The 25,018-nt window shown below is 46.6% G+C and overlaps 1 protein-coding gene and 1 non-coding gene across 2 annotated transcripts in view; one reads left to right on the forward strand and one right to left on the reverse strand.

Moving 5' to 3' along the window:
- The window catches only part of LOC122699842 (olfactory receptor 10T2-like), a 30,646-nt gene extending 6,273 nt beyond the window's left edge, over window positions 1-24,373 (forward strand). The window contains exons 2-3 of the mRNA XM_043912252.1: window positions 5,202-6,140; window positions 24,275-24,373. Of these exons, the coding sequence (XP_043768187.1) occupies window positions 5,202-6,140; window positions 24,275-24,373 (1,038 nt within the window). The remainder of the gene's footprint in view (window positions 1-5,201; window positions 6,141-24,274) is intronic.
- On the reverse strand, window positions 8,179-8,253 carry TRNAG-CCC. Its single transcript has one exon. It is a non-coding gene; the product is annotated as a tRNA-Gly (tRNA).
- Window positions 24,374-25,018: the final 645 nt, after the last annotated feature.

Genomic DNA, 25,018 nt, shown 5'->3' on the forward strand with positions numbered 1-25,018 from the left:
TTTAGAACTAAAATTTAAAGTGTATTTTTCACAAATTAAAATTTCAACAAACTTCTAAAACATTTAAAGAATCATTCTCAATTTCTCTTGACCAATTGCTGCAGATAAGTAATTTCAGCGGCGCAGCTATTTCTTCTCTTCTAAGAGTCATTGAAATGGCAACCCACTCTAGTATTCTTGCCTGGAGAATTCCATGGACAGAGGAGCCTGGCGGGTGAAAGTCCATGTCGCAGAGTCGGACACGACTGAGCAACTTTCTCTTCACTTCACTTTGAGGGTCACTGGCTTGCAGATTACCCCAAATGCCACTAGAGGGCGCATAAATCAGCCCCCATCTCTCCAGTACCCCCAGTCTTGGGAGTCTCTTGAGTTGTTTTGAAAATGTGCTTCCCTCCAGACGAATTAACTCTTGATAAGCAGGGAAAGATTACATTAGGACCATTCTCCAAATGAGTGCAAAATACTCACAAACATTCCAATATAGATTATATGCATTTTCTGGGCTTGCAAGTTAATTGATTATAAAATAATAAAACTATCACCAATCCAGTAATTAATATTTTTCCTATTTATTTATGGCAGTGCTGAGTTTTTTTCATTGCTGCTTTTTCTAGTTGCATGGAGCAAGGGCTACTCTCCAGCTGCAGTGTGTGGGCTTCCCTTGGTGGTCGCTTCTCTTGTTTCAGAGAACAGGCTCTAGGGCATGCAGGCTTCAGTAGTTGTAGTGCATGGGCTTAGCTGCCTCATGGCATGTGGAATCCTTCCAGACTAGGGATCGAACCTGTGTTCCCTGCGTTGGCAGGCAAATTCTTAACCACTGGACCACGAGGGAAATCCCAGGATTTTTACTAATACTTCATTATTTGAATTAAAATGGTTAAAAATTTTACAGGAATTCCCTGGTGATTTAGTGGTTAGGACTCTGTGCTTCCACAACAGGGGACATGGGTTTGATCCCTGGTACAGGAACTAAGATCCTGAATGCTGTGAAGCACAGCAAAAAAAAAAGAAAGTCAATAATTTCAGAATTATTTTCCATTTAATTAACACAGAAGTATTTATCAGCACAAGGCCTGGATCCGAAATACTGATAGGTGGCCCATGAAATTGTGTAAATTTCTAAGATCAGAAGAAATAAATAAGCTCTTAGGGTGAGAATTATATTCATCTTTACATCAATACAGTCCTAAAATTGTAAAAATTTTGAAGTTTTATAAAATTTACATAAATTAAGATTGGCTTTATTTCATTTGACAAATGAAATTTTATTTAAATAAAAATTAGAAATAAAATTTGCATAAAAATAAAAGACAATTTTTTTCTTGGGCCATGTCTCATGGCTTGCAGAATCTTAGTTCTTTTTTTTTTTTTTTCTTCACAAAGATCTTTTATTTTTTTTATTTTTAAAAAAATTTATTTATTTATTTATTTTTTCAGTGGGTTTTGTCATACATTGACATGAATCAGCAATAGATTTACACGTATTCCCCATCCCGATCCCCCCTCCCACCAGAATCTTAGTTCTTAACCTAGGGATTGAACCTGTGTCTCTTGCAATGGAATCAAGCAGTCCTAACCATTGGGCAGCCAGGGAATTCCTCCCCCTTTTTAAAAATAATTTTCAGGAGTTCCCTGGTAGTCCAGTGATTAGAACTTGGTGCTTTTACTGCTGAGGGTCTCAGGTTTAATCCCTGGTTGAGAAACTAGGATCCCACAAGCCTCGAGGCTTGGCCAACCCCACCCTCCCCTCAAAAGCAATTTTTATGGAGGAAGGCAAAAGTGCCGAGGGACCGTGGAAGACATTATATAGCCTTGGGTGTCAAATTTTCTAGAAGTATTACTTTGATCATTTCAGATATCAATGTTACAGGCTTTGCCTTTCTTGGGTATCCTTTTCACACAGATAGTAGAGTATTCTGTAAATTCCTAGCCCACATCCCCTTGGCCACAATTTCCTGTCTTACCTGTCAGACTGAATTCCCTGTACGTGTGGCAGGTGTGGGAGTCCCGGAGATTAATGCTTCCTGGTAGAACCTCTTGAGTAAGATGATTGGGCATTGATGGATAAACAGTGCAGTTCTCTCACCACCCCTCAAGGACCTCCAGGTGGGATTAAATTGTAGTAATGCTCCTGAAGAAAGTCACTGGCCACCTGGCTCTACAAGGATTGAGTCACAGACCACTGCAGTCACTGACCTTCAACACACCCTGAAAGGAGTTCAGTGTGGGGATCAGGAATGAAATTCTTAGTGCTCTGGGAAAACTGGCAGAACAGCCCATCAGATAATTAGATTTTCGGGAGAGATTTTTATGAGCCCAATTTCTTGCATCATCGACTCAATGGACATGAACTTGAACAAACTCTGGGAGATGGTGAAGGACAGGGGAGCTTGGTGTGCTGCAGTCCATGGGGTCACAGAGTCGGATATAACTTAGTGACTGAACAACAGAGTTTCTTACATCTTCCCAAAGTTAGAAAAGCACTAAAATCAATAAAATATCTGCTCCTTGTGACTAGCAGCAACCTTCTACTGAGGTGCATGCTTGATTGCATTTCCCACTTCTCCAAAATCTGACTCCCCTGCACGCCCCCTCCCACCCCCAACCCCCACCCTGCTTCCAAGCAGTTGCTCAGAGCTCTCCGAGAGGCTGTCTCCCAAGCTTTGAAGTGTTAGTCACTCAGTCATGTCTGACTCTTTGCGACTCCATGGGCTATAGCCTGCCAGGCTCTTTTGTTCATGGAATTCTCCTGGCAAGAATACTGGAGTGGGTAGCCATTCCCTTTTGCAGGGGATCTTACCCACTCAGGGATCGAACCTGGGTCTCCCGCGTCGCAGGCAGATTCTTTACTGTCTGAGCCACCAGGGCAGCCCTCTCTCAAGCTTCAGTGCTTAGTAAGTCCCCAAATAAAACTGAACCTAACAGCTCTCCTGTTGTGTGTTTTCATTTCAGTCAACATCTTGATAATACACTTTTTTTTCATTTATTTTTATTAGTTGGAGGCTAATTACAATATTGTAGTGGGTTTTGTCATACATTGACATGAATCAGCCATGGAGTTACATGTATTCCCCATCCCGATCCCCCCTCCCACCTCCCTCTCCACCCGATTCCTCTGGGTCTTCCCAGTGCACCAGGCCCGAACACTTGTCTCATGCATCCCACCTGGGCTGGTGATCTGTTTCACTATAGATAATATACATGTTTCGATGCTGTTCTCTCGAAACATCCCACCCTCGCCTTCTACCACAGAGTCCAAAAGTCTGTTCTGTACATCTGTGTCATAATACACTTTTTATGGTCTGTCTCCCTTTACCACTCCACCTCCCATGTATTTGGAGATGACGTTGCAGATAAATTACTTGCTTTTGAATCCTTTCCTCAGGATCTGTTTCTAGTGGAATTCAGACTAACGCCCTGAAGTTCTTACCCCCTCTCCCTGCCCCAAATATTGTAATTTACTCCTTATAAGGTTCTTGTGATTTTCCTAAAAAAATTTTTTTTAATTAAGGACATTTTTTTTGCTTTATTTTGTTAAAAATAATCCCCCACCCCTTGTTTTTGGCCATGTGGGGCATGCGGGATCTAATTCTTTGATGAGGGATCAAATCTGTGCTGCAGTGGAAGCATGATGTCTTAATCACTGGACACTTAGGGACGTCCCTCTTTTCTTCTTTTAATTGAAATATATTTCACTGTGTAAGTTTAAGGTGGATTGTAAATATGATTACTCTTGTAGCCAGGCTTCCTAGGTGGTGCTAGTGGTAAAGAACCTGCCTGCCAATGCAGGAGATATGAGAGATGTGGGTTCGACCTCAAAGTTGGGAAGATGCCCTGGAGAAGGAAATGGTAAAACTCTCCAGTATTCTTGCCTGAAGAATCCCATGGACTGAGTAGCCTGCAGCGCTGCAGTCCTCAGGGTTGCAAAGAGTCGAACATTACTGAAGCGACTTAGCATGGATGCACCATTGTAGCCATAGCAGCATCTCTTATCATGTCGCAGAATTATCATTTCTTTTTTATGGTGGGAATAATTAAGATCTGAGCTTCCCTGACAATGCAGGAGACCTGGGTTCAACCCCTGGGTTGGGAAGTTTCCCTGGAGAAGGAAATGGAAACCCACTACAGTATTCTTGCCTGGGAAATCCCAGGGACAGGGAAGCCTGGTAGGCTACCGTCCAAAAGGTCACAAAAGAGTGAGACACAACTTTTCAACTAAACAACAATTAAGATATAGTCTCAAAAAAAAAAAAAAAAAGATCTAATCTCTTAGCAACTTTGATGTTTATATACACAACGGTCTATATTCACTGTGCTATGCGTTAGATCTCTAGGACTTATTTCCTGATAGTTGCAAGTTTGTATACTTAAACATCATCTCTCCAATTCTCCACCTACCTCCCAACCCCTGGTAATGATGATTTTACTATTTATCCCTAACTCCCACCCTTTTATATATATATATATATATATATATATATATATTTTAAGTTTGACTTTTATATTCTACAAATAAGTGAGGTCATACAGTGTTTTTCTTTCTCTATCTGATATTACACTTAGCATTATGTCCTCAAAGTCCATTCATATTGTCAAATGGGAATATTTCCTTCTTTCTCATCTCTGAATCATATTCTGACGTGTATATGTACCAATCTTCCTTTTTCATTCATCTGTTAATGAGCACCCAAGTTATTTCCATATCTGTGATTTTCTTGTCTATTGCAGAGCTGCTAGCCGTGTGATATTAGGAAAACCATGACCTCATTTCTTGTTTATTTATGTTTACTATTTATTTATTTGGCTGCATTGGATCTTAGTTGCAGCACGCAGAATCTTCATTGCTGTGTGGGGGCTCAGTAGTTGCTGTCTGCCAGCTCTCTAGTTGTGTGGCTGGGACTCCAGAGTTCTGGGGCTCAGAAGCTGCCTCGCACCACTCATGGGCTTAGCTGCTGCCCAGCATGTGGGATCTTATTTTCCCAACCAGCGATGACAACTGCGTCCCCTACATTGCAAGGCGGATTCTTAACTACTGGACTACCAGGGAAGTCCCACAATTGCCTCATTTCTGTCCCTCTTTCCTTTTTTTCTTTTTTTTTTGTGTGTAAAACAGGGATGATTATCCTTTCTTACTGCCACATGATGTTTAGCAGAGCCTTACTGAACTGTCCTTCTCCATTGCCTCTGCCTTCTCCTCTCAGGTTCCTGAGAAGCAGCAGGAAAATGCCACCTGGCTGGTGACAGAATTTTTGCTGGTGGGTTTCTCCAACCTCCCAGACCTGAGGACCACCCTCTTTGCACTGTTCTTCCTCACGTACCTGGTTACCCTCAGCGGCAACGTCACCATCATCACCGTCATCCATGCCGACCGGACCCTGCACACTCCCATGTACCGCTTCCTGGCGGCGCTATCCCTCTCCGAGACCTGCTACACGCTGGTCACCATCCCCAACATGCTGGCTCGTCTGTGGATGGAGAACCAGGCCATCTCCATCTCTGGCTGTCGGGCTCAGATGTTCTTCTTCCTGGGCCTGGGATGCAGTCACTGCTTCCTCCTCACTCTGATGGGTTACGACCGCTACGTGGCCATCTGCCATCCTCTGCGCTATCCGGTGATCATGAGACCCACGGTTTGCGTCGGTCTGGGAGCCCTGGTTTTCTGCTCCGGTTTCTCGGTGGCCTCGATCGAGACTAGCCTGATCTTCTCCTCGCGCTTCTGCCGCAGCAACCGGGTGGAGCACTTCTTCTGCGACATCGCCCCGGTCCTGAAGCTCAGTTGCGCGGAGAATGTCAGCAAAGCGCTGGCCATCTTCTTCCTGAGTGTTCTCGTGGTGTTAATCTCCTTCCTCCTCATCCTCCTCTCCTACGCCTTCATCGTGGCCGCCCTCCTGAGGATCCCCTCGGCCGCTGGCCGGAGCAAAGCCTTCTCCACCTGCGCCGCCCACCTCACCGTGGTCGTCGTGCATTTTGGCTGCGCCTCCATCATCTACCTGAGGCCCGAGTCTGGAGGAAGCCCGGGCCAGGACCGCCTGGTGGCTGTGTTCTACACGGTGGTGACGCCGCTACTGAACCCGGTGGTATACACTTTGCGTAATAAGGAGGTGAGGGTGGCTCTGAGGAGGATCCTGGCCCGAAGCCGCGTAATTTTAAAATAAACACTCCCTGGGACTTTTCTGGTGACCCAGTGGCTAAGACGCAAGCACTCCCAATTCAGAGCGTCCGGGTTCCATCCCTGGTCAGGGGACTAGATCGCACATGACAGCAACTAAGAGTTCATTTTGAGCTGTGGTGCTGGAGAAGACTCTTGAGAGTCCCTTGGATGGCAAGAAGATCAAACCAGTCCATCCTAAAGGAAATCAACCCTGAATATTCATTGGAAGGACTGATACTGAAGCTGAAGCTTCAGTACTTTGACCACGTGATGCACTGACTCATTGGAAAAGACCCTGATGCTAGGAAAGATTGAAGACAGGAGGAGACGGGGACAACAGAGGGTGAGATGGTTGGATGGCATCACCAACTCAAGGGACATGAGTTTCAGCAAGCTCCGGGAGATGGTGGAGGACAGGGAAGCTTGGTGTGCTGCAGTCCATGGCATCGCTAAGAGTGATTAAGCAAAAAAAAAAAAAAAAAAAAAAAAAAATTCTGCATGCTGCAACTAAAGACCTGGTACCACCAAAAAAATAAATAAATAAGGTAAAAAACACAAAACACTCTCTCTACATTTCCCCTCTAGCTTTTTCATTAACATGTGCCCCGCCAGATACTCAGTTTCTCCGCCACTCAACTCCCCAGACTGGAAAACAGGTTACTCCCATAACCTTAAATGAAATAGTCTAGGTAAGGCAATTCACAAACAGTGCCTGGGACCCAGCAGAAACTCCATAAAAAGCTGCCTTTTCCCTTCATCTTCAATTACAATTTAAAAAATTGTGATGTGAGAGGCAGGCAGTATTAACAAGAGGAGGGTTTCTTTGTCTTGTAAATACCTTGGTGCTGAAAGATCTGAAGGCATTTTCTTAGCCAGGCAGAACTGGGAGAAGTTCTGCAAATGTCCATAAGTGGCAGAAGTGCCACTCTACTCAGCGTCATACAACGAGCACACACTCCTCAGACGCAGAGCATCCTCTCTGAGGTCATAGCTTAATGAATCATCTGTTCACAGCATCCTGTTCCAACTGTCCTTTGAACTCTGGACAGGTTTCTTGTGGCTGGTGACTAACAGACTTGAAATATAAGATAAAAACTTCCAATCTACATGAAAAATAAAATGTTAAAGACACAGTGAGCCCAAAACCTCAGTGGAAGCATGGGAAACACACAGAAGTCACTGAATTTAGCAATTCAAATATGTGAAGACTCCCGAATTGCTGTGAGTAAGGTCTTTGTCCCTGGTCCTTGGCTCTGTTCTCTGGGAGGTTCCTTGCAGACCTCTGTTCCCTATCACTACTTCTGAAGCTTTCTCATTGCATTTCCTACTGGGATGGTTTTAAGGGCCTCATGGCATAACCCTGGGGCATTGTTTTCTTTTTTTGGCCTCACCTCGAGGCTTGCAGGATCTTAGTTCCTGGGGCCACAGTGAAAACCCCAAGTCCTAGGACTGCCAGGAAACTCCACAGGGTATTGATTTATGTGTACCAGAGAGTCATGATCCTTTGAAGGCCAAGTTCATAATTTCTCTCAAAAATGTAGTAGGTGTCTGGTCCTTTTATCTCCAGGCAGCTCCATGTGCAAGTAATAACAAAGGTTTCCCCTGACACAGCTCTTTTTGTTTTTTCTTTTCATTTTTCAGACTGTGGCGAAAATACTTACAACATAAAACTGACCATCTTAACTACCCTTATTTATTTATTTAAAAATTGCTTATTTATTTGCCTGCATCAGGTCTTAGTCCTGGCATGTGAGATCTTTAGTTGGCAGCATGCACAATCTTTTTTAGCTGCAGCAGGCGGGAACTTCCCAGGTGGTGTAGCTGGTAAAGAATCTACCTGCTAATGTAGGAGACACTGGTTTGATCTCTGGGTAGGGAAGATCCCCTGGAGTAGGAAATGGCAACCTACTCTTGTATTCCTGCCTGAAAAATTCCATGGACAAAGGAGACTGGCAGGCTATAATCCATGGGGTCGAAAAGAGTCAAACACAACTGAGCATGCCTGCACACACATATGCGGGATCTAGTTCCCTGACCAGGGATTGAACCTGGGCCCCCTCTGCATTGGGAGTGCAGAGTCTTAGCCACTGGACCACCAGGGAAGTCTCCATCTTAACTACTTTTAAATGTATGGTATGTGCTAAGTCGCTTCAGTTGTGTTCAACTCTTTGCAACCTTATGGACTGTAGTCTGCCAGGCTTCTCTGTCCAAAGGATTCTCCAGGCAAGAATACTGGAGTGGGTTGCCCTGCCCTCCTTCAGAGGATCTCCCCAGCCCAGGGATCAAACCTATATTTCTTACATCTCCTGCATTGGCAGGTGGGTTCTTTACCACTAGTCCCATCTGGGTAGCTCAGTGGTATTAAATGCATTTAGAATGTTTTGCCACCATCCCCACCATCCATCTCCAGAGGTCCTCATGTCATAAACCTGAAACTCTGTCTCCATGAAACACTAACACCTCATTCCTTCTTGGCCCCCTGCCCCAGCTCTTGGCAACCAACATTCTACTACCTTTTCTTTATGAATCTGACTACTCTAAATTGCTCATAGAACTGGAATGATACTGTCGTATTTGCCTTTCTGTGACAGTTATTTCATTGAGCATCATGTCCTCGAGGTTCACCCATCTGCTGTAGTTCTTAAACCCGAACGCTGCCCTCATTTATTTCCTGGCTTCTGTGCTTAGTTGTGAGGCATGAGGCCAGTGGGGTACCCCAGAGTAAGTGGCTTGAGTTCATTCCCTGTGAACAGAAACTCCGAAATATCAATGGCAGGACCACTGACAGAGGAGGCTGGGCCCTGCCCACATAAAAGACTAAACATTTTTTTCTTTTTTTAAAAAACAATTAATTTATTTGTTTGGCCACGCCGGGTCTTAGTTGTGGCATGTGGGATCTTCCTCTACCTTCACTGTGGCATGTGGGATCTAGTCCCCTGACTAGGAATCAAACCTGGGCACCCTGTATTGGAAGCACGGAGTCTTAGCTATTGGACCACCAGAGATGTCCCAAGACCACATATTTCTCACTCTTGAAGTCAAGGAGAACTTCTTGATGAGAAGACTCCTTGGTGGTCAAAAGTCTACCCATAGGCCTCTTTGCTGGAATCCATCTCGGCTAAGAAATGCTTGTGTGCATGTGTGAGGACCTGAGATACATCAAATACGGACTCATAACCAGGCACATCGGTGAAAGAAATGCCCCATAAAAGTGATTCAAACCACCTGAGTCTTTTTCTGAGTCTGCCCGTGTGTCTACTCACATGTACTGTATTCTTTTTCTTACTAATAAACACTTCACTTGTTTCACTACTTCCTGTCTTTGTGAGATTTCTTTTGTGTAAAGTCAAAGGGCCAGGGCCTGTGTCACTGACCACTGGTCTAGTGTCTGAGATTCAGCGCTCTCACCTTTGCAGCCCAAACTTAATCTGTGGCTAGGAACTGAAACCCTGCTTCAAGCTGCTGCTGGCTTGAGGTCACCTGAGATCAGTTAGACCTTGGCATTCTCTCAAGGATGTGGAGAAATGGTGGTTAGTTTCTTGCTATAACTGCCTCCTCAGGGCTCTTTGATTCGCTGCTTCCCTGTGAGCCCCCAATTCACCAGAATTGGCCAATTTAAACTGTAGTCTGCATGGAGAGAGAATACCTTCATGTTATACCTCTGCATGCCTCAGAACATGCATGCATGCTCAGTTGCTCATCTGTCTGACTCTTTGCAACCTCATGGACTATAGCTGGCCAGGTTACTCTGTCCATGGGATTCTCCAGGCAAGAACACTGGAGAGGCTTGCCATTTCCTCCTCCAGGGAATTGTTCCAATCCAGGGATCAAACCCTCATCTCCTGCATTGCTGGTGGATTCTTCACCATCTTCAGTTCAGTTCAGTTGCTCAGTTGTGTCTGACTCTTTGCAGCCCCATGGACTGCAGAACGCCAGGACTCCCTGTCCATCACCAACTCCCAGAGTTTACTCAAACTCATGCCCATCGAGTCGGTGATGCCATCCAACCATCTCATCCTCTGTCATCCCCTTCTCCACCTGCCTTCAATCTTTCCCAACATCAGGGTCTTTTCAAATGAGTCACTTCTTCGCATTAGGTAGCCAAAGTATTGGGGTTTCAACTTCAACATCAGTCTTTCCAATGAATACTCAGGACTGATCTCCTTTAGGATGGACTTTACCATCTTAGCCACTGGGAAAGTCCACCTCTCTCTTTAATGATAGTGGGAAGAAGCAACAACTATGAAAAATAGCCTGGCTTTCCCTAACCACCCCCCAGAGGGCTACAGACTCAACAAACACAGTGTGCTATGCACAACTCACAGTTGTGCTTGTACCTGGTGAGGATGACCGCCAGCCCAGGTGGCTCTGTCTTTGGTTCCAGGAGATGGAAGCAAGGACTGGGGCCTTGAATCACAGTTTAGAAGGAGCCTGATGGCTTGAGTTCCTTCTTATTCTTTTCTTTGAAAAGATAAGTTTATTTTTTTGCTTTTGGCTGTTCTGAGTCTTCTTTGCTGTGTGCAGGCTTCTCTCTAGTTGCAACACGCAGGCCTTCTCATTGCAGTGGCTTCTCTTGCTGCAGACCATGGGCTCTAGAGTGTCTGGGGCTTTAGGAGTTGCAGTGAGTGGGCTCTAGAGTAGAGGCTCAGTAGTTGGGGCCCACAGGCTTAGTTGCCGCTTGGCATGTGAGATCTTCTGGGACCAGGAATAACCTGTGTCCTCAGTGTTTGCAGATGGATCTTTAACCACCACATGCCACGTGCTGAGGCAAAAAAAAAAAAAAAAAAAAAATTCCATTCTGGTTTTGCAACTTACTTAGGATAAAATTCAACAGAAGCACAGAGGCATCTGGGTGGGCCCCTAACACTACACCCTGGGATAGGCATGAAGGAGCCATGTGGTTGAAGCACAGTGCCCATTTTGGAGGTGCTCCCAGTCTGGAGTCCCAGGCAGCGCTGCTTGAGTTCACATTCTGCCTCTGTCACTTACAAGCTGTGGAGTGAGTTCCTTTGTTATAGCCAGGTGTTCCGGGAAACAACCTCACTCAGAAGGATGATGCAGATGGTGGAGTGCAGTTTATGACACCAGTAGGCCCAAGGCAGAGTCTCCTCTTAGCCAAGGACCCCAACTCATTTTTGTGAAAACCTTATATACTCTAAGTGTACGTGCTCAAACCCACCTCCCCAAATTCTCCGAAACTAGTCTGAACAAAGGAAAAGAAAGACACAATCAAAGTTAACCCATGATTTGTATGCCTTAAGCCTAGGTAGTTAATAGTGGACAGTTATCAATAGGCCTGTGGTCATACCCCAATAAGCATAATAGAATTTATGATTCTATTTGGTTACACAGATTGTTAGGGTATTCTATTAGGTGATGGAGAGACTAGGTATGAGCCCTGGGGCTCTTCCATGGTGGTGGAGGCTCTGGTTTTCCAGCTGGTATGTCGTTTCCATAGGTACTGGTCATAGAGCTCAAAGTCCACAGTCCAGCCCAAGATGGAGTCCTGCTTTCAAGATGGAACCTGTTCTGCTTCCTCCTTCATTCCCTCCTCTTGATGTTCTTATCTCATAGTATGAGCATCACTCATAAGGATATATTGCACCCTGGCTCTCTGACCACCAATTTGGGAGAACGACACCAACCTTTGGGTTACAAAGTTCATAATACATTGTAAAATGCAGGGTCCACAAAGTAGAACTATCAAGGCAACTATAACAATGGTAAACATAGTTATTTTTCCACCAATCACCCTTCACCCAAGATAGGACTGAAGTCCAGAAAGGAATGTTTTCATTTGATATTGCTTTTACCTGGTTTTTCATGTCATCTAAAGCAGCTGATACATTGCCAGATAAATCAGGAAGATATACACAACATTCAACCTTAATTATAGCACAGGTCCTTCCTTGAGCAGCTGTGAGCATGTCCAAAGCCATTCTATTTTGAATTACCATTTTTCTCATTTGAATTTGTTCTTCATTTAAGGCTTGGATGGCTTTAGCATCATCTAGGAGGGCCTGTTTTGTGAAATTAGCCAAGGCTTCTACTTTAATCTAATATGTTTTCCCTATAGAAGGTATGAATAAGGCAGCAATATACTCATACCATTGAAACACAGACCTTGTCCACCTAGCACGCAAATAAGGTAGATTTACTGGGGCTTGTTGTAGGTTAGGCTTTATGCTGCCATGGACAAAAGCGAATCCCAGTGTACAGTGGCCTACCCAGCTGTTGGTAACCAAGGTCAAAGGTTAGGCCCACAAAGCCATTGGGTTCCATTGGAATCCACCCAGCGGATTCCATGGTTATATTTCCAATCAGAGCCTAGCCAATGGATGGACTGGTTGGGGTGGTATGTGACCTCAAATGTTTGTTTACATTGTTCGGGGGATAGATACCCCATATATTTTAGTTCTTTTGAGTCTAATGGATGGTCACCAAACCCTACCCTTTGTTCTTTTTGTTCCCAGCATATAGTGGTGGGAGCAATTAATTGACTCTTTTCTGGGGTCATCCAGAAATAATTATCCTAGACTTGGTAGAATTGTTCAACATACCTAGAGGCCTATTCTCGTTTGCTGGTCAGGGAGCTTTTTTCCTTTTTGTTCTTTAAATATGAGGTATAGGCTTTTGTTACTTCAGTGAAACTCGTGTTTACATCAAATGTAACCCCATGACCCGAGTCTATTGACTGGAGGTCTGGCTTACACCAAGAGAGCAGGGAGAGATTACGATTGACAAGAGAAAGGAACGTCTCTTTTTGTTGTCCCATAAAAGAGCGGAATGGTTTAAAATCTCCTTAGTGGAGCGGTGACACCCACCAAGGAAGTCCATCCACCACAGAGGCATAGCCCCACATACCCAGCAGTTGGAGGTGTTGTGGAAGTCCATGTAGGAATGTGCCCATGAGATGAAAACATTGTCCTCAGATGAAACAGAAGTTAAATTCAAAATCACGTTGATGAGGCCAAGCAGCAGGAGTTGATTGTGCCGCTTCATTCTGAAGGGGCTCATCCGGGATCTTCTTTTCCTTCTTCTTCTTAAGGATGATCTTGGTCTCTCGAGGGTCAGTGGGGTCCCTCTGTGCAGTCCACTCAGAGTTTTCTGGGTCTGCTCTCTTCATCTTCATGTGGTGGATCCTGGGAGTGACACCTGCAACTTTAACTGCCATAGGGGTGGTTAGAACAACAGTGTATGGGCTCTTCCGATGCGGGGCCAAGGAGTCGTGTTTCCAGTCCTTGACCTGATCCCCAGGCACCCTTTGTGAATCTGTTCCACAAGGGGGAACGGCACCCTTTCTTGTACAAACTTAGTTACCTGATTTATTACCTCACCCAGTTGTTCCATCTGCTGTGAAATCTCATCTCCCCTTACCTGAGGCAAATTTGTTGACACCTGTTTTATTATGGGAGGGGCCTCCCATACACAGTTTCATACGGAGAATAGCTATGGGACCGTGGGGTCATCCTGAGTCTGAGCAGAGCCATCGGAAGAAAGTCCACCCAGGAGCAGTCACTCTGTATGGTCCACTTGGAGAGTGTCTTTTTAAGTGTCCAGTTGGTTCCTTCCACCATCCCAGAACTCTGGGGTCCATATGCTGTATGTAATTTCCACTAAGAGTTTTGCTTACTTGTACTAAATCAGCTACGAAAGCCGGGCCATTGTCTGATACGATGCTGGTAGGAAATCCAAATCTAGGAATTATCTCCCTAAGCAGGCATTGGGCTACTTCTGATGCGCTTTCAGTCCGGGTAGGAAAAGCTTCTACCCATCCCGAGAACATACATAGCTTGACCAGCAGGTAATGGTAGGGTCCGTGAGGTTTCATTTCAGTGAAGTCCACTTCCAGGTGTTCAAAGGGCAGGGTGCCTTTTAGCTGAATCCCCAGAGGTTTCTGTCTGTGCCGAGAGGCAGCATTGACCTGTGAGCAGGCAGTGCAGTTCTGAGATTCTGTCCTACATAGGGAAGAGAGGCAGGGAACCAAGAAATATTTTTGAATTAGCTCTTCCAGTTTATCATGTCCTAGGTGGGTCTCTTGGTGTGTTTGGCTTACCAGAGTGGGCACCAGCTCCTCCGGCACCAATAATTTGCCACTTGGCAATTCCCACCATCCCTTTTCAGTCTTGATGGCCCCTTCTGCTTTGGCTAGTTGGTTTTGGGCTTCAGTGTATTTTGGAGAGTCCAGCATTAGCTCGGGCAGCTCCACCAATATGAGAGTTTTAATATTGTCACTTGTCACCCCATAGCCCTTGGCTGCTTGTTTAGTGGTCTAATCTGCCAGTCTGTTTCCCTGAGCCCGAGGGGTATCCTCCTATTGATGTCCTCAGCAGTGTATGACTGCAATCCTTTCTGGTTCCCAGACAGCATCTAATAGGGTCAGAATTTCTTCCTTATTTTTAATATCTTTTTCACTAGCTGTCAAAAGGCCTCTCTCCTTATACAGATCCCTGTGTACATGTAGTGTGGCAAAAGCATACCTGGAGTCTGTGTAAATGTTTGTCTTCTTACCTTTTGACAGCTGGAAGGCCCAGATTAGAGCATATAGTTCGGCCCGTTGAGCAGACCATTGTGATGGCAGAGAGCTAACCTCAGTGATGGTTTCTTCCATGACTACTGCACATCCTGACAGTCGTTGTCCTTGTTTCACCAGGCTGGTGCCATTGGTGTACAGGATCAAATCTGGATCAGGGATTGGCTGGTCTCTCAAGTCAGGTCTGCTGGCATATTTCCTTGCAATCATGTGAGGGCCCACCTTCTCCCACAGGAAGGAGAGTGGCCGGATTCAGGGCCTGACAAGGCTCAATAGTAACATGGGGTTCTCACATAACAGTCCCTGGTATTGAGTAATCCAGGATGTCGACAGCCGTTTACTCTCCCTCGCAGGAGAGTGTTGACCTCATGCAGGACTTTTGCCATCAAATCTTGGCCCAAAGTCAGCTTGGTTGCCTCCTGAACCAGTAAGGCAACTGGAGCAACTACCCCTGCCCGTAAGCATCCTGGCCACCCAGTAGCAACGTTGTCCAGCCGTTTCAGGAGATAAGCCACGGGTCTGTCCCAGGTCCCCATTGTCTGGGACAACACTCTCATAGCCACCTTGTCCTTTTCAGTCACGTAAAGAGTAAATGACTTCTCAGAGTCTGGCAGGCCCAAGGCGTGTCCTGATGTAATTGTACTGGGTTTGAGTTCTATTACCAGTGGGACTTGTTTTGCAAGCCTGGTTGTTGGGGGGTGGGGGAGGTTGTCTTCTACCCAGACCTCAGGGAATTGTTGAGTTAACTCTCTTGACTGTTTAGACAGTCCGGTTTCCCTTCTGGGAGATTGTGCAACCTCCATTCATCTTGAGGGTTACCAAGAGGAAGAGTAAATAGGTGGTTGAGCCCATTCGCAGAGTGGGTCTTTCGTTGGGGGAAAGGTCCCTTGTGCCCCCAGTTTAGACAGCAAGTCTCTTCCCAACAAAGGTACTGGGCATTCAGGGATGTATAAAAATTCATGAGTCACTTGGTGTCCCCCCATCTGACATTTTCGGGATAGGTTTGAGACACAAAGGCTGCATTTATCACTATCAGAGACCCAGCAGCCTCTGGAGCTATTGGTGTATAAAGTATATAGGCTTCACACAGTCTTTCATCGAACTCAGAGGGTGATTCACTTTCCCTTTGAATCACTTTGGAGGGTTTTGCCATACCCATAGGTTTTCGGGCCCCCCTTTGAGACTTTGTAAAACAGCCACCCGATATCTCTCCAGGTGGCCGCTCCCTTCCTCTGTGTTACAGTCCCAGTTGGGCCTCTCATCTGGGGTGGCTAGTTCTGCCCACCGCTGCGGGTTTGCAGTACCCTCAGGTGCCATTTCTCTGAACCATTTTCTGGCCTCAGTTAGGATCCTGTGTTTTTCCTCAGTGCTGCAAAGGGAGACTAGTAGTTGGATTATGTCATCCTATGTAGGGCGGTGGGTTTGAAAAATAGTCTCCATTAGCCTAATCATGGCTGTGGCTCCTCTGAGTACGGTGGAGTGTGTCTCTGCCAGTTTAATATATCCATAGAGGAAAATAGCTGGTAATAATAGGCTACAGCGGGGGATGGTAGTGCCCACATGCGTCCTGAGCCAGAGGCTGTTGTAGCTCTCTGAGGGGCATCTGTAGTGGGGTTCTTTCCCCCTGTTCCTTGGTGGAGCATAGCCTCTGTCTAATTCCTGTGTTTTCTTTTCCCTTCCCATCAGTACTCACCGGGAGAGGTGGATACAATCTAGGAGGTCCGGCTGAGGTGGAATCATGGGGGCGTTGACCAGAGGTCACCATTGCTGGGACCGGAGCTTGCCAAAATGGCGGCTCTACTATCTCCAGGAGAGCTGACAGAGGAGCAGCACTCTCCTGCTGTCAACCATGCACTCCAGTACAGTTGCCTTAGATTCACTTCCCCCCATCTTGCTTACCTTCTTGGACCTTCTACTTTTCCTTTTGGTTCTGAAGTTCTCGGTATCCTATGTACTTCTGATATTTCCACTCAATGAAGCACTTAAATTGCCATTCTGCCTCCTTCCTAATTGGGGTGAGAAGAGAAGAGCCTTACCTGCCGTATATCAGAGGGAGAAGGGGGATCGGCGTGTCTTCACCTGTTGGTCAGCACGGCCGAACCAGACCACCACGTAGCCCAAGACTGTTTCTCCCTTAACTTTTAAAGTCTGTTCTGGCTTGGTGGGCTTGACTGGGTGCAGATGAAAACACAGATGGGTTAAATATCCCATGTCCCAGGTCGTTTTGGCTTTTCCTGAGAAAAGCCAATTCGTACTCATTTATGTATCCCCCTCCTTCTAGCCTGACAATTCTGAGGGGGTCAAGAATTTCACAGCAGATGGGAAACCTCCTTGACGAGGGCAGAATATGAGCACACAAAGACCAAGTTTCTTCTCCTAACAATCCCCTGGTGATTGCTTGGTAATAATTTTCCCCAAGATGGTGTGGACACCACCTCCTAAATGACATTCACAAATTTCCTTCCTAAGCCCTAACACGCTCGTCAACCTGTGTATCAAGCAATCGCTACCACCTGCCTATTCCAGGCTCCTGTGGGCCCGTGCCCCTTCTAGTTTCTCCCAGGGGGGTGATCAGGCCCCCTCTTTCACCCTGCCGGGTGGGTTGCTCCTCACCTGAGCGCTCAGTTCCCCTGCTGCCATTCACTACCTACTAACATGAAAGGTCTGGGTGTTGGGAAGTAGAATCCTTCCAGAAGGGCTAGGCACCTTCCCCCCTCTAGAAGATTCAAGTCTTAAGGCCTCAGAGTAGTTCCAAATGGGACTTGTCTCCTCAAAGTGAGGCGTTTCCCGGAAAATGCACCAAATGTTGTCGTCACGTGTTCTGGGAAACAAACTCACTCAGAAGAACAATGCAGATAGTGGAGTGCACTTTATTATACCTACGGGCCCAAGGCAGAGTCTCCAAGGACCCCACCTTTTTGAGAAAACCTTATATACCCTAAGTGTACATGCTCAAACCAACCTCCCCAAATTTTCTGAAACTAGTCTGAACAAAAGAAAAGAGAGATACAACCAAAGTTAACCCGTGATTCATATGCCTTAAACCCGTGATTTGTATGCCTTAAGCCTCGGTAGTTAACAGTGGACAATTATCAATAGACCTGTGATCATACCCCAACAAGCATAATAGAATTTATGATTCTATTCGGTTATGCAGATAATTAGTGTTAGGTAGTTAGAATACAGAAAAATCCAGAATGGCGGTGGCTAAAAGACAAAGAAGGGAAAAGCCCGTGAAAATAGAACAAAGGAAGGTCTGAAGACCGGAGTGAGGACCTCAGGTAGAACAAACAACATTCCTGGCTAGCCCAATTTACATAGGGCAGGCCCAGTGGGGAGGGAAAAAACAAAAAGAGGAGCCAAAGGGCCGGGGGTCTCTCCCCCCACCCCCGCCCCCTCAACTCACGTGCTCATATTCTCTCTCTTCTCTTCGCGTCTTTGGGTTGGTATGCTCTCACGTCTCGAGGATGTATGTTCCTGTTACTTTCTAAATAAAACTGAGCTGTAAGGCAGAGCTGTAATACTGATCTGTCCAAGAGCTATAACACAGTCTGTTCGAGACCCAAGAGCTATAACATGGTCTGTCTGAGAGCTGTGACACGCCGCAGGCTTTAATGTCCGTCACTTCAACTTTTTGTTGAGACGAGACAGAACTGAGGAGATCACACTCCTCTGACATCTATGGTGCCGTGACTCCGGTTTAACCTGGCTGACACAACCTCTGCGCAGCCCCCACAAAGAGGAGGCCAGGCACAGCAGGAGCCCAACTTATCGAAAGCTCCCGCTGTAGAAGCGGAATGCGAAGAAAACCCAGCGCAGGGGAAGTGACAAGAGGCCCATCGTGCTAGAAACCGGGACAGCAGAAAATGAACTCAGGAGAAAGCTCACGCGGCTCAGCCTCAGATTTCAGAAGACCTCCAGTTAAGGTAGGAGGTCCTCGCTCCTATGGCTGGTGGGACATATGCCTAACAAAATCTTAATTCTTTTACAATCTGTCATTTCTTGTTTCCTCCTTCGAACAGGTGGGCGGCAGTGGGCGCAATTGAGGAATTCTGGAGAGGCTACTCTTCGGTAAGTCCCAAAGGTTGAGCCTCAGTAGCTGTTACCCAAGCCGGTGGGGGTTCTTCTGTCCTTAATCTTCTTTGTGCCAAGGATCAGGCCAATGAAAATTGCGAGCACAGGTCAGGTATTTAGCAGATTTTCCGGCAGGCTATGAAGGGGATTCCTTGGCATGTTTTTCCCACTGCTTTTTCCTCCTGCCCTTCAGCTCTCTCTCCTGGGACTCGAGCATGGCTGAAACCCAGGAAGCCTGGCTTCAGGACCTAATGAAGCTCAGGCTCTGATGTCTCATTGCGAAAATTCAGTGAGAGATAAAGCTATAGATAAGAGGTGGATTTGTTAGGATTCAGAGAGAAGCACACTCCGCAGAGTGTGGGCCATTGCAGACGACTCTGGCCTTGGAATGGGGCTTGGCTAGGTTTTGCGAGCAGGGTGAATTCATATGCTAATGAATGGGAGGATCAAGCCAATCATTGGGGAACCACCCACTCCTCTGTCTTTTGACAGTGCCTTAGAGCTGTCCTGCTGCTTCTGGGTGTGTCATTTGGCTTACAGATTGGGCATTAAAGTTTACTTGAATTTGACTTGTTATCTTGGACCCAATTGATTTTAATCAGTTTATGTTATGCCCTAGCTATGTCATTCTTTCAAAGGTTGTGCCCTGCCCCCTTCCCTCTTGTTTCATGCTCTTTTCCTGAGCCCCGTCCAGGCCCACAATGTTGCCTCTACAATCTTCTGGAGGGACAACCAGAAAATATCTGGCCCATGGGAGGGAAGTACTGTATAATATCCAATCACTCTAGATATTCAGCTCTTCATCTTCCATGTTTCCTACAACATGTGCAACACCAGCATCTCTCAGTGAACCCGCTAGGGCGGGCGACAGGCACACAGTGCCTGCTAGAAGTCCATCTGCTGGCATCCCTTCAAGGGCAACTGGGCTTCCAGGGATAATGTTTTCCACTTTGGGAGTTAGCCCTGCAGGCTGTTTGGGCCCAAACCCTTACCACCCTTCTCCTAAAGGGAGAACATACCCCTGGATCAAATCTCCACTCCACTTTTACGGAACATCTGGTCTGTTGCCTCTTAACAAATTTGTTCTTAAGCCAATTACTAACTCCTACAATCAGGACCCTGCCCCCTTGCTCCACCCAGGCTATTATTAAAACACCTTAATGCCCCTGCTGCTGCTGCTAAGTTGCTTCAGTCGTGTCTGACTCTGTGCAACCCAATAGATGGCAGCCCACCAGGCTCCTCTGTCCCTGGGATTCTCCAGGCAAGTGTATTGGAGTATGTTGCCATTGCCTTCTCCACCTAATAGGGCCAGATAACCCACTCTTTTGTCATTGCTTCTGTTATTACCTAAAGTGAGTCTATGCCAACAGTGCTTACCAGGGGAGACACCCTAACCTGCTCTAATGGAGGATTAGGGGAAGAAATCAATGACTTAAATCCCTTAGAGCAGTAAGAAGATAAAGCTTATGACTGTTTCACTGTTTCCCAGTCTCAGGGTATAGGCTTGAATTGCTTTACATCGTGATATTTATTCCCATCTGTGGTGAAAAAAACTGGCCATGAGTTAAAATTATAACCCCTTAATCCTACCCAGCACTGGTCATGCTGGAGACCTTGGGGACACCCAACTCCAGTCTGGAGGTTCCAGGAGCTCAACCTGCCTTGACCTGCCTAGGGATCTTGTTCTCAAAAGGTTGTCATGCTTCAATCTGCTTGGGGATCCACCAGTCCGGGGGTCCCAGGAGGTTGTCATGTCTTGATCTGCCCAGGGACCCAATTCTCGGGAGGCCAACCTGCCTTGACCTGCCCAGGGATTCAATCTCCAGGAGGCTGTCATGCCTCAGCCTGCCTGGGGATCTGCACCCTGACCCGGGGACACCTAGCTCTCAGGTTGTAACAGTACTGGGTAAGATAAGCTTTGGAAAGACTTCCCTAAGGGAGTCCACCCATGGAAATAGAAGGAAGCCTATTAGCTGTGGGACTGTGCCCAGTCTCAGCAATAACTCAGGAGCCCAATGAAACCCCATTGCCTTTCTGGAAAGACTAAAAGAGGCCCTCCAAAAGTTTACCAATCTGGACTTAGACTCTTATGAGGGACAGGTGATTTTAAAGGACAAATTCCTGTCCCAATGTGCATCAGATATCAGAATAAAGCTACAACAGCTACAGCAACAGAACCCTGCTTCCTCTTTAGGTGAGATGGTCCAGACAGCCACCAATACCTTTTATAACAGAGAACAGGAGAAGGAGGCCAAGGCCCAGGAGAGGGAGAGAAGGAAAGAGACAAGGCATGCCCAGATGCTGGCCGCCCTCCAGGGAAGCCCTATGGCAAACCCCGAGTCCTTGAAGGACAAGGCATGAAGCAAATGCCTAATCTGTAGACAGGCGGGGCATTGGGCCAAAGAGTGTCCAAACAAGTCTCCTAGTGCCGTGGTCCAGCCCAGGCAGGACCAGGAATACCCAAGGGATGAGTGGCGTCGGCGAGGAAGAAGACAGACAGACAGACACACACAGACATTGCGTAGAAGAGGTAGCTTTTTTAAATTTTTAGGATAGCTCAGTTTTTATAGAATGAATATTACTTCCCCCTTAAGTCACCACATATTACATCAGATATTGGTTTGTGCTTCTGCCAATATTTTTTTTCCCCATGTTTTCCCCCTAAGCATTCATCTAGAACGTTTCCGATTACAGAGTTTATACTTAAGTGTCCCGTACATAATCTTCTTGCCTCAATGGCCTAACATTCTCACTCGAACAAAAACAATGTTCCACAAGTCTCAGGTATAGTGTAAATTCTTTGGACAATAAAACAATACATGGGAAGGGTCACAGTAACATGTTTGACATTTCTGAAAATAGTACCATGAGAAAAACCTGATATTTTTCTTTACCTGAAACCACAAAATCTCAATTTACAACGATTAACTATTAAACAGCAAAAAAACTTCTAAAGCAGCAAAACACCTCTATTAATAGTAAGATAATGGCAGTAAAACTGGTTAATATAAATCTTCTATTAAAATCCTATATACCCCATTTTCTAATTTTACAAAAATACCCATAATATCCCATGTTGTTTACAGAAAGGGAAACAATGAACAAATAGCAGCAAGGAAATAGCAATAGTGAAAACCCTTTCAACCAAGGAGCAAGTAAACTGAAGCAGTACATCTACTTCTAAATCTAAACACCTCTACTCTTTTCTATTATAGAACATTATAATCTTTTAAGCAAACAGCCAAACTATACCTGTGGCCTTTTCTTTTATGACTTGATGTTTATGGTCGTGTCCTGAGCCAGAGCAATCTTAAGCATTTCCAAAAAGACTTGGACTTTTCCAGAGAGGCCTTATTACTATATATTATCATTTCCAAAAATTAATAGAAAGCCCAACAACAGTAATGTTAGGTAGTTAGAATAGGGAAAAAGAGTCCAAAATGGTGGTGGCTAAAAGACCTGGAAGGGAAAGCCCGCAAAAATAGAACAAGGGATGGTCCGAGGACTGGAGTGAGAACCTCAGGTAAAACAAACAACGCTCCTGCCTAAGCCCAATTTACATAAGACAGGCCCAGGGACAGAGAAACATATAAAAAGAGGAGCCAAAGCCCTCTTCTTTCCTTTTTATTTTTGCTCCCTCTCTCTCCCACGCAATGGGGGGATCTTCTCTTCGCGTCTCTGGATCGACGTGCCCTCACGCCTCAAAGATGGATTTTCAAAAAAAAAAAAAAAAGATGGATTTTCCGGCTATTATCTAAATAAATAGAGCTGTAACACTGAGCTGTAACACTGATTTATTTAAGAGCTATAACACGGGGCCCGTTCGAGACCTGAGAGCTATAACACGGTCTGTCCTCTGAGAGCTGTGACCCGCCAAGGGGCTTTAATGTCCGTCACTCCAAATTTTTGTTGTGACGAGACAAAGAACCGAGGAACATACACTCGTGTGACATCTATGGTGCCATGACTCGGATGAAACCTGACTGAAACAACCTCCAGGTGGAAGAGGCCAAGCGCAGCAGGAGCCCATCTCGGCGAAGCTCCTTGGCGAAGCTTCGGTAGAAGCGGAACGCGAAGAAAACCCAGCGCAGGGGAAGGCCCGTCGTGCTGGAAGCCGGGGCAGCAAGAAACGAACTCAGCAGAAAGCCCACACGGCTCAGCCTCAGATTCCAGAAGACCTCCGGTTAAGGTAGGAGGTCCTCGCTCCTATGGCTGGAAAGACATGCCTAACAATTACAATCTCTCCTTTCTCGTTTCCTTTAACCCCCAGCCAACAGGCAGGCGGCAGTGGGCGCCAGAGGGACTCTGGAGAGGCTATTCTTCAGTATGTCCCAAGGGCACTCTCTGCTGAGCCCCGGTAGCTGTTACCCAAGCCGGTGGGAGTTCTTCTGTCCCTACTCCTCTCTGTTCCAAGAATCAGGCCAATAAAAACTGTGAGCACCGGTCAGATATCTAGCAAATTTTCTAGTAGGCTATGAAGGGGATTCCTTGGCACGTTTTTCCCACTGCTTTTTCCTCTTTTCCTTCAGCTCTTCCGGGACTTGAGCCCGACCAAAACCCAGGATGCCTGGTGTAGGCTCTGAGGTTTTATTGCAAAAATTCAGTGAGAGACAAAGCGATAAGTGGGAGGGGGATTTGCTAAGATTCAGAGAGAAGCGCCTATTCTACAGGGTACCGGCCTTGGAATGTGGCCTAACTAAATTTTGCCAGCGGGGCGAATTCATATGCTAATGAGTGGGAGGATCATCCCTGCCATTGGCTTACAGATTGGGGATTAAAATTTGTTCGATTGGACCCAATTGACTTTAATCGGTTTACGTTATGCTCTGGTGCTTCCAAAGGTTGTGCTCTGCCCCCCTCCCTTCCTGTTTCATGCTCCTTTCCTCAGCCCCATCTGGGCCCACAATGTTGCCTCTACAATCTACTAGACGGATAACCAGAAAATAGCTGGCCTTGGAAGGGAATATCCAACCTTAGTCCTGCCTAGCACTGGTCACACTGGAGATCTTGGGGACGCCCAAACTCCAGTCCGGGGGTGCCAGGAAGTCATCACGCCTTGACCTGCCTAGGGATCTGGTCCTCGAAAGGTTGTCACGCCTCAGCCTTTCGGGGATCCGCTAGTCCCAAGGGTCCCAGGAGGTCGTCACGCCTCGACCTGCCCAGGGGCTCAATCCTCAGGAGGCCGTCACGCCTCGACCTGCCCGGGGATTCGATCTCTAGGAGGCTGTCACGCCTCAGTCTGCCTGGAGACTTGCATCCTGACCCAGGGATGCCTGGCTCTCAGGTTGCGACAGTACTAGGTAGGATGAGCTTACATCATGGTATCTTCCCATCCACAGTGGACAAACCAGCAATGAGTTACAACCCCTTAATTCTACCCAGCACTGGTCACACTGGAGACCTTGGGGATGCCCAAACTCCAGCCCAGGGGTCCCAGGAGGTCATCACGCCTTGACCTGCCTAGGGATCTGGTCCTCGAAAGGTTGTCACGCCTCAGCCTTTCGGGGATCCGCTAGTCCCAAGGGTCCCAGGAGGTCGTCACGCCTCGACCTGCCCAGGGGCTCAATCCTCAGGAGGCCGTCACGCCTCGACCTGCCCGGGGATTTGATCTCTAGGAGGCTGTCACGCCTCAGCCTGCCTGGAGATCTGCATCCTGACCCGGGGACGCCTGGCTCTCAGGTTGCCACAGTACTGGGTAGGATAAGCTTCAAAAACCCTGTTAGTTTTTTTCTTTTCCTTTTCCTCCCTAACATGACTGTTCTTCAGATGGGAAATAACCAATCCACTTCCCGGCAGACGCCCTTGAGATGCATCCTTGACAACTGGAAGCTGTTCAATCATCTAACTCTGAGGAGGAGTCGTTTAAAATTCTTTTGTTCCACTGCATGGCCACGGTATCCACTGGGGGACGAGGAACACTGGCCTGAGGATGGGACTTTAAATTACAATACCATCCTGCAATTAGAATTATTCTGCAAAAGACAGGGAAATGGACAGAGATCCCCTATGTCCAAATTTTCTTCAGGCTGAGAGATACGAAGGAACTCTGTCTTAAGTATGGGATTGTTGTACGCCCTAAAAGGGAGCCCACTAGGCAAATGGTGTTAGGCACAGGCAACCAAGAGAAGGAACCCCCAACCCCCACCCGCCCCGTGAAGGCTCACCTCCCACAGCTCCCGAGTTGCCTGGTGCCTCTTCCTTGTATCCAAGCGTGCCCCCATATCCGGGAGCACCCCCTCCACAAAAGCCAGCTCAAGTAT

This window comes from Cervus elaphus, chromosome 9 (assembly GCF_910594005.1).
Source record: "Cervus elaphus chromosome 9, mCerEla1.1, whole genome shotgun sequence".
In the NCBI taxonomy this organism is placed as follows: domain Eukaryota; kingdom Metazoa; phylum Chordata; class Mammalia; order Artiodactyla; family Cervidae; genus Cervus; species Cervus elaphus.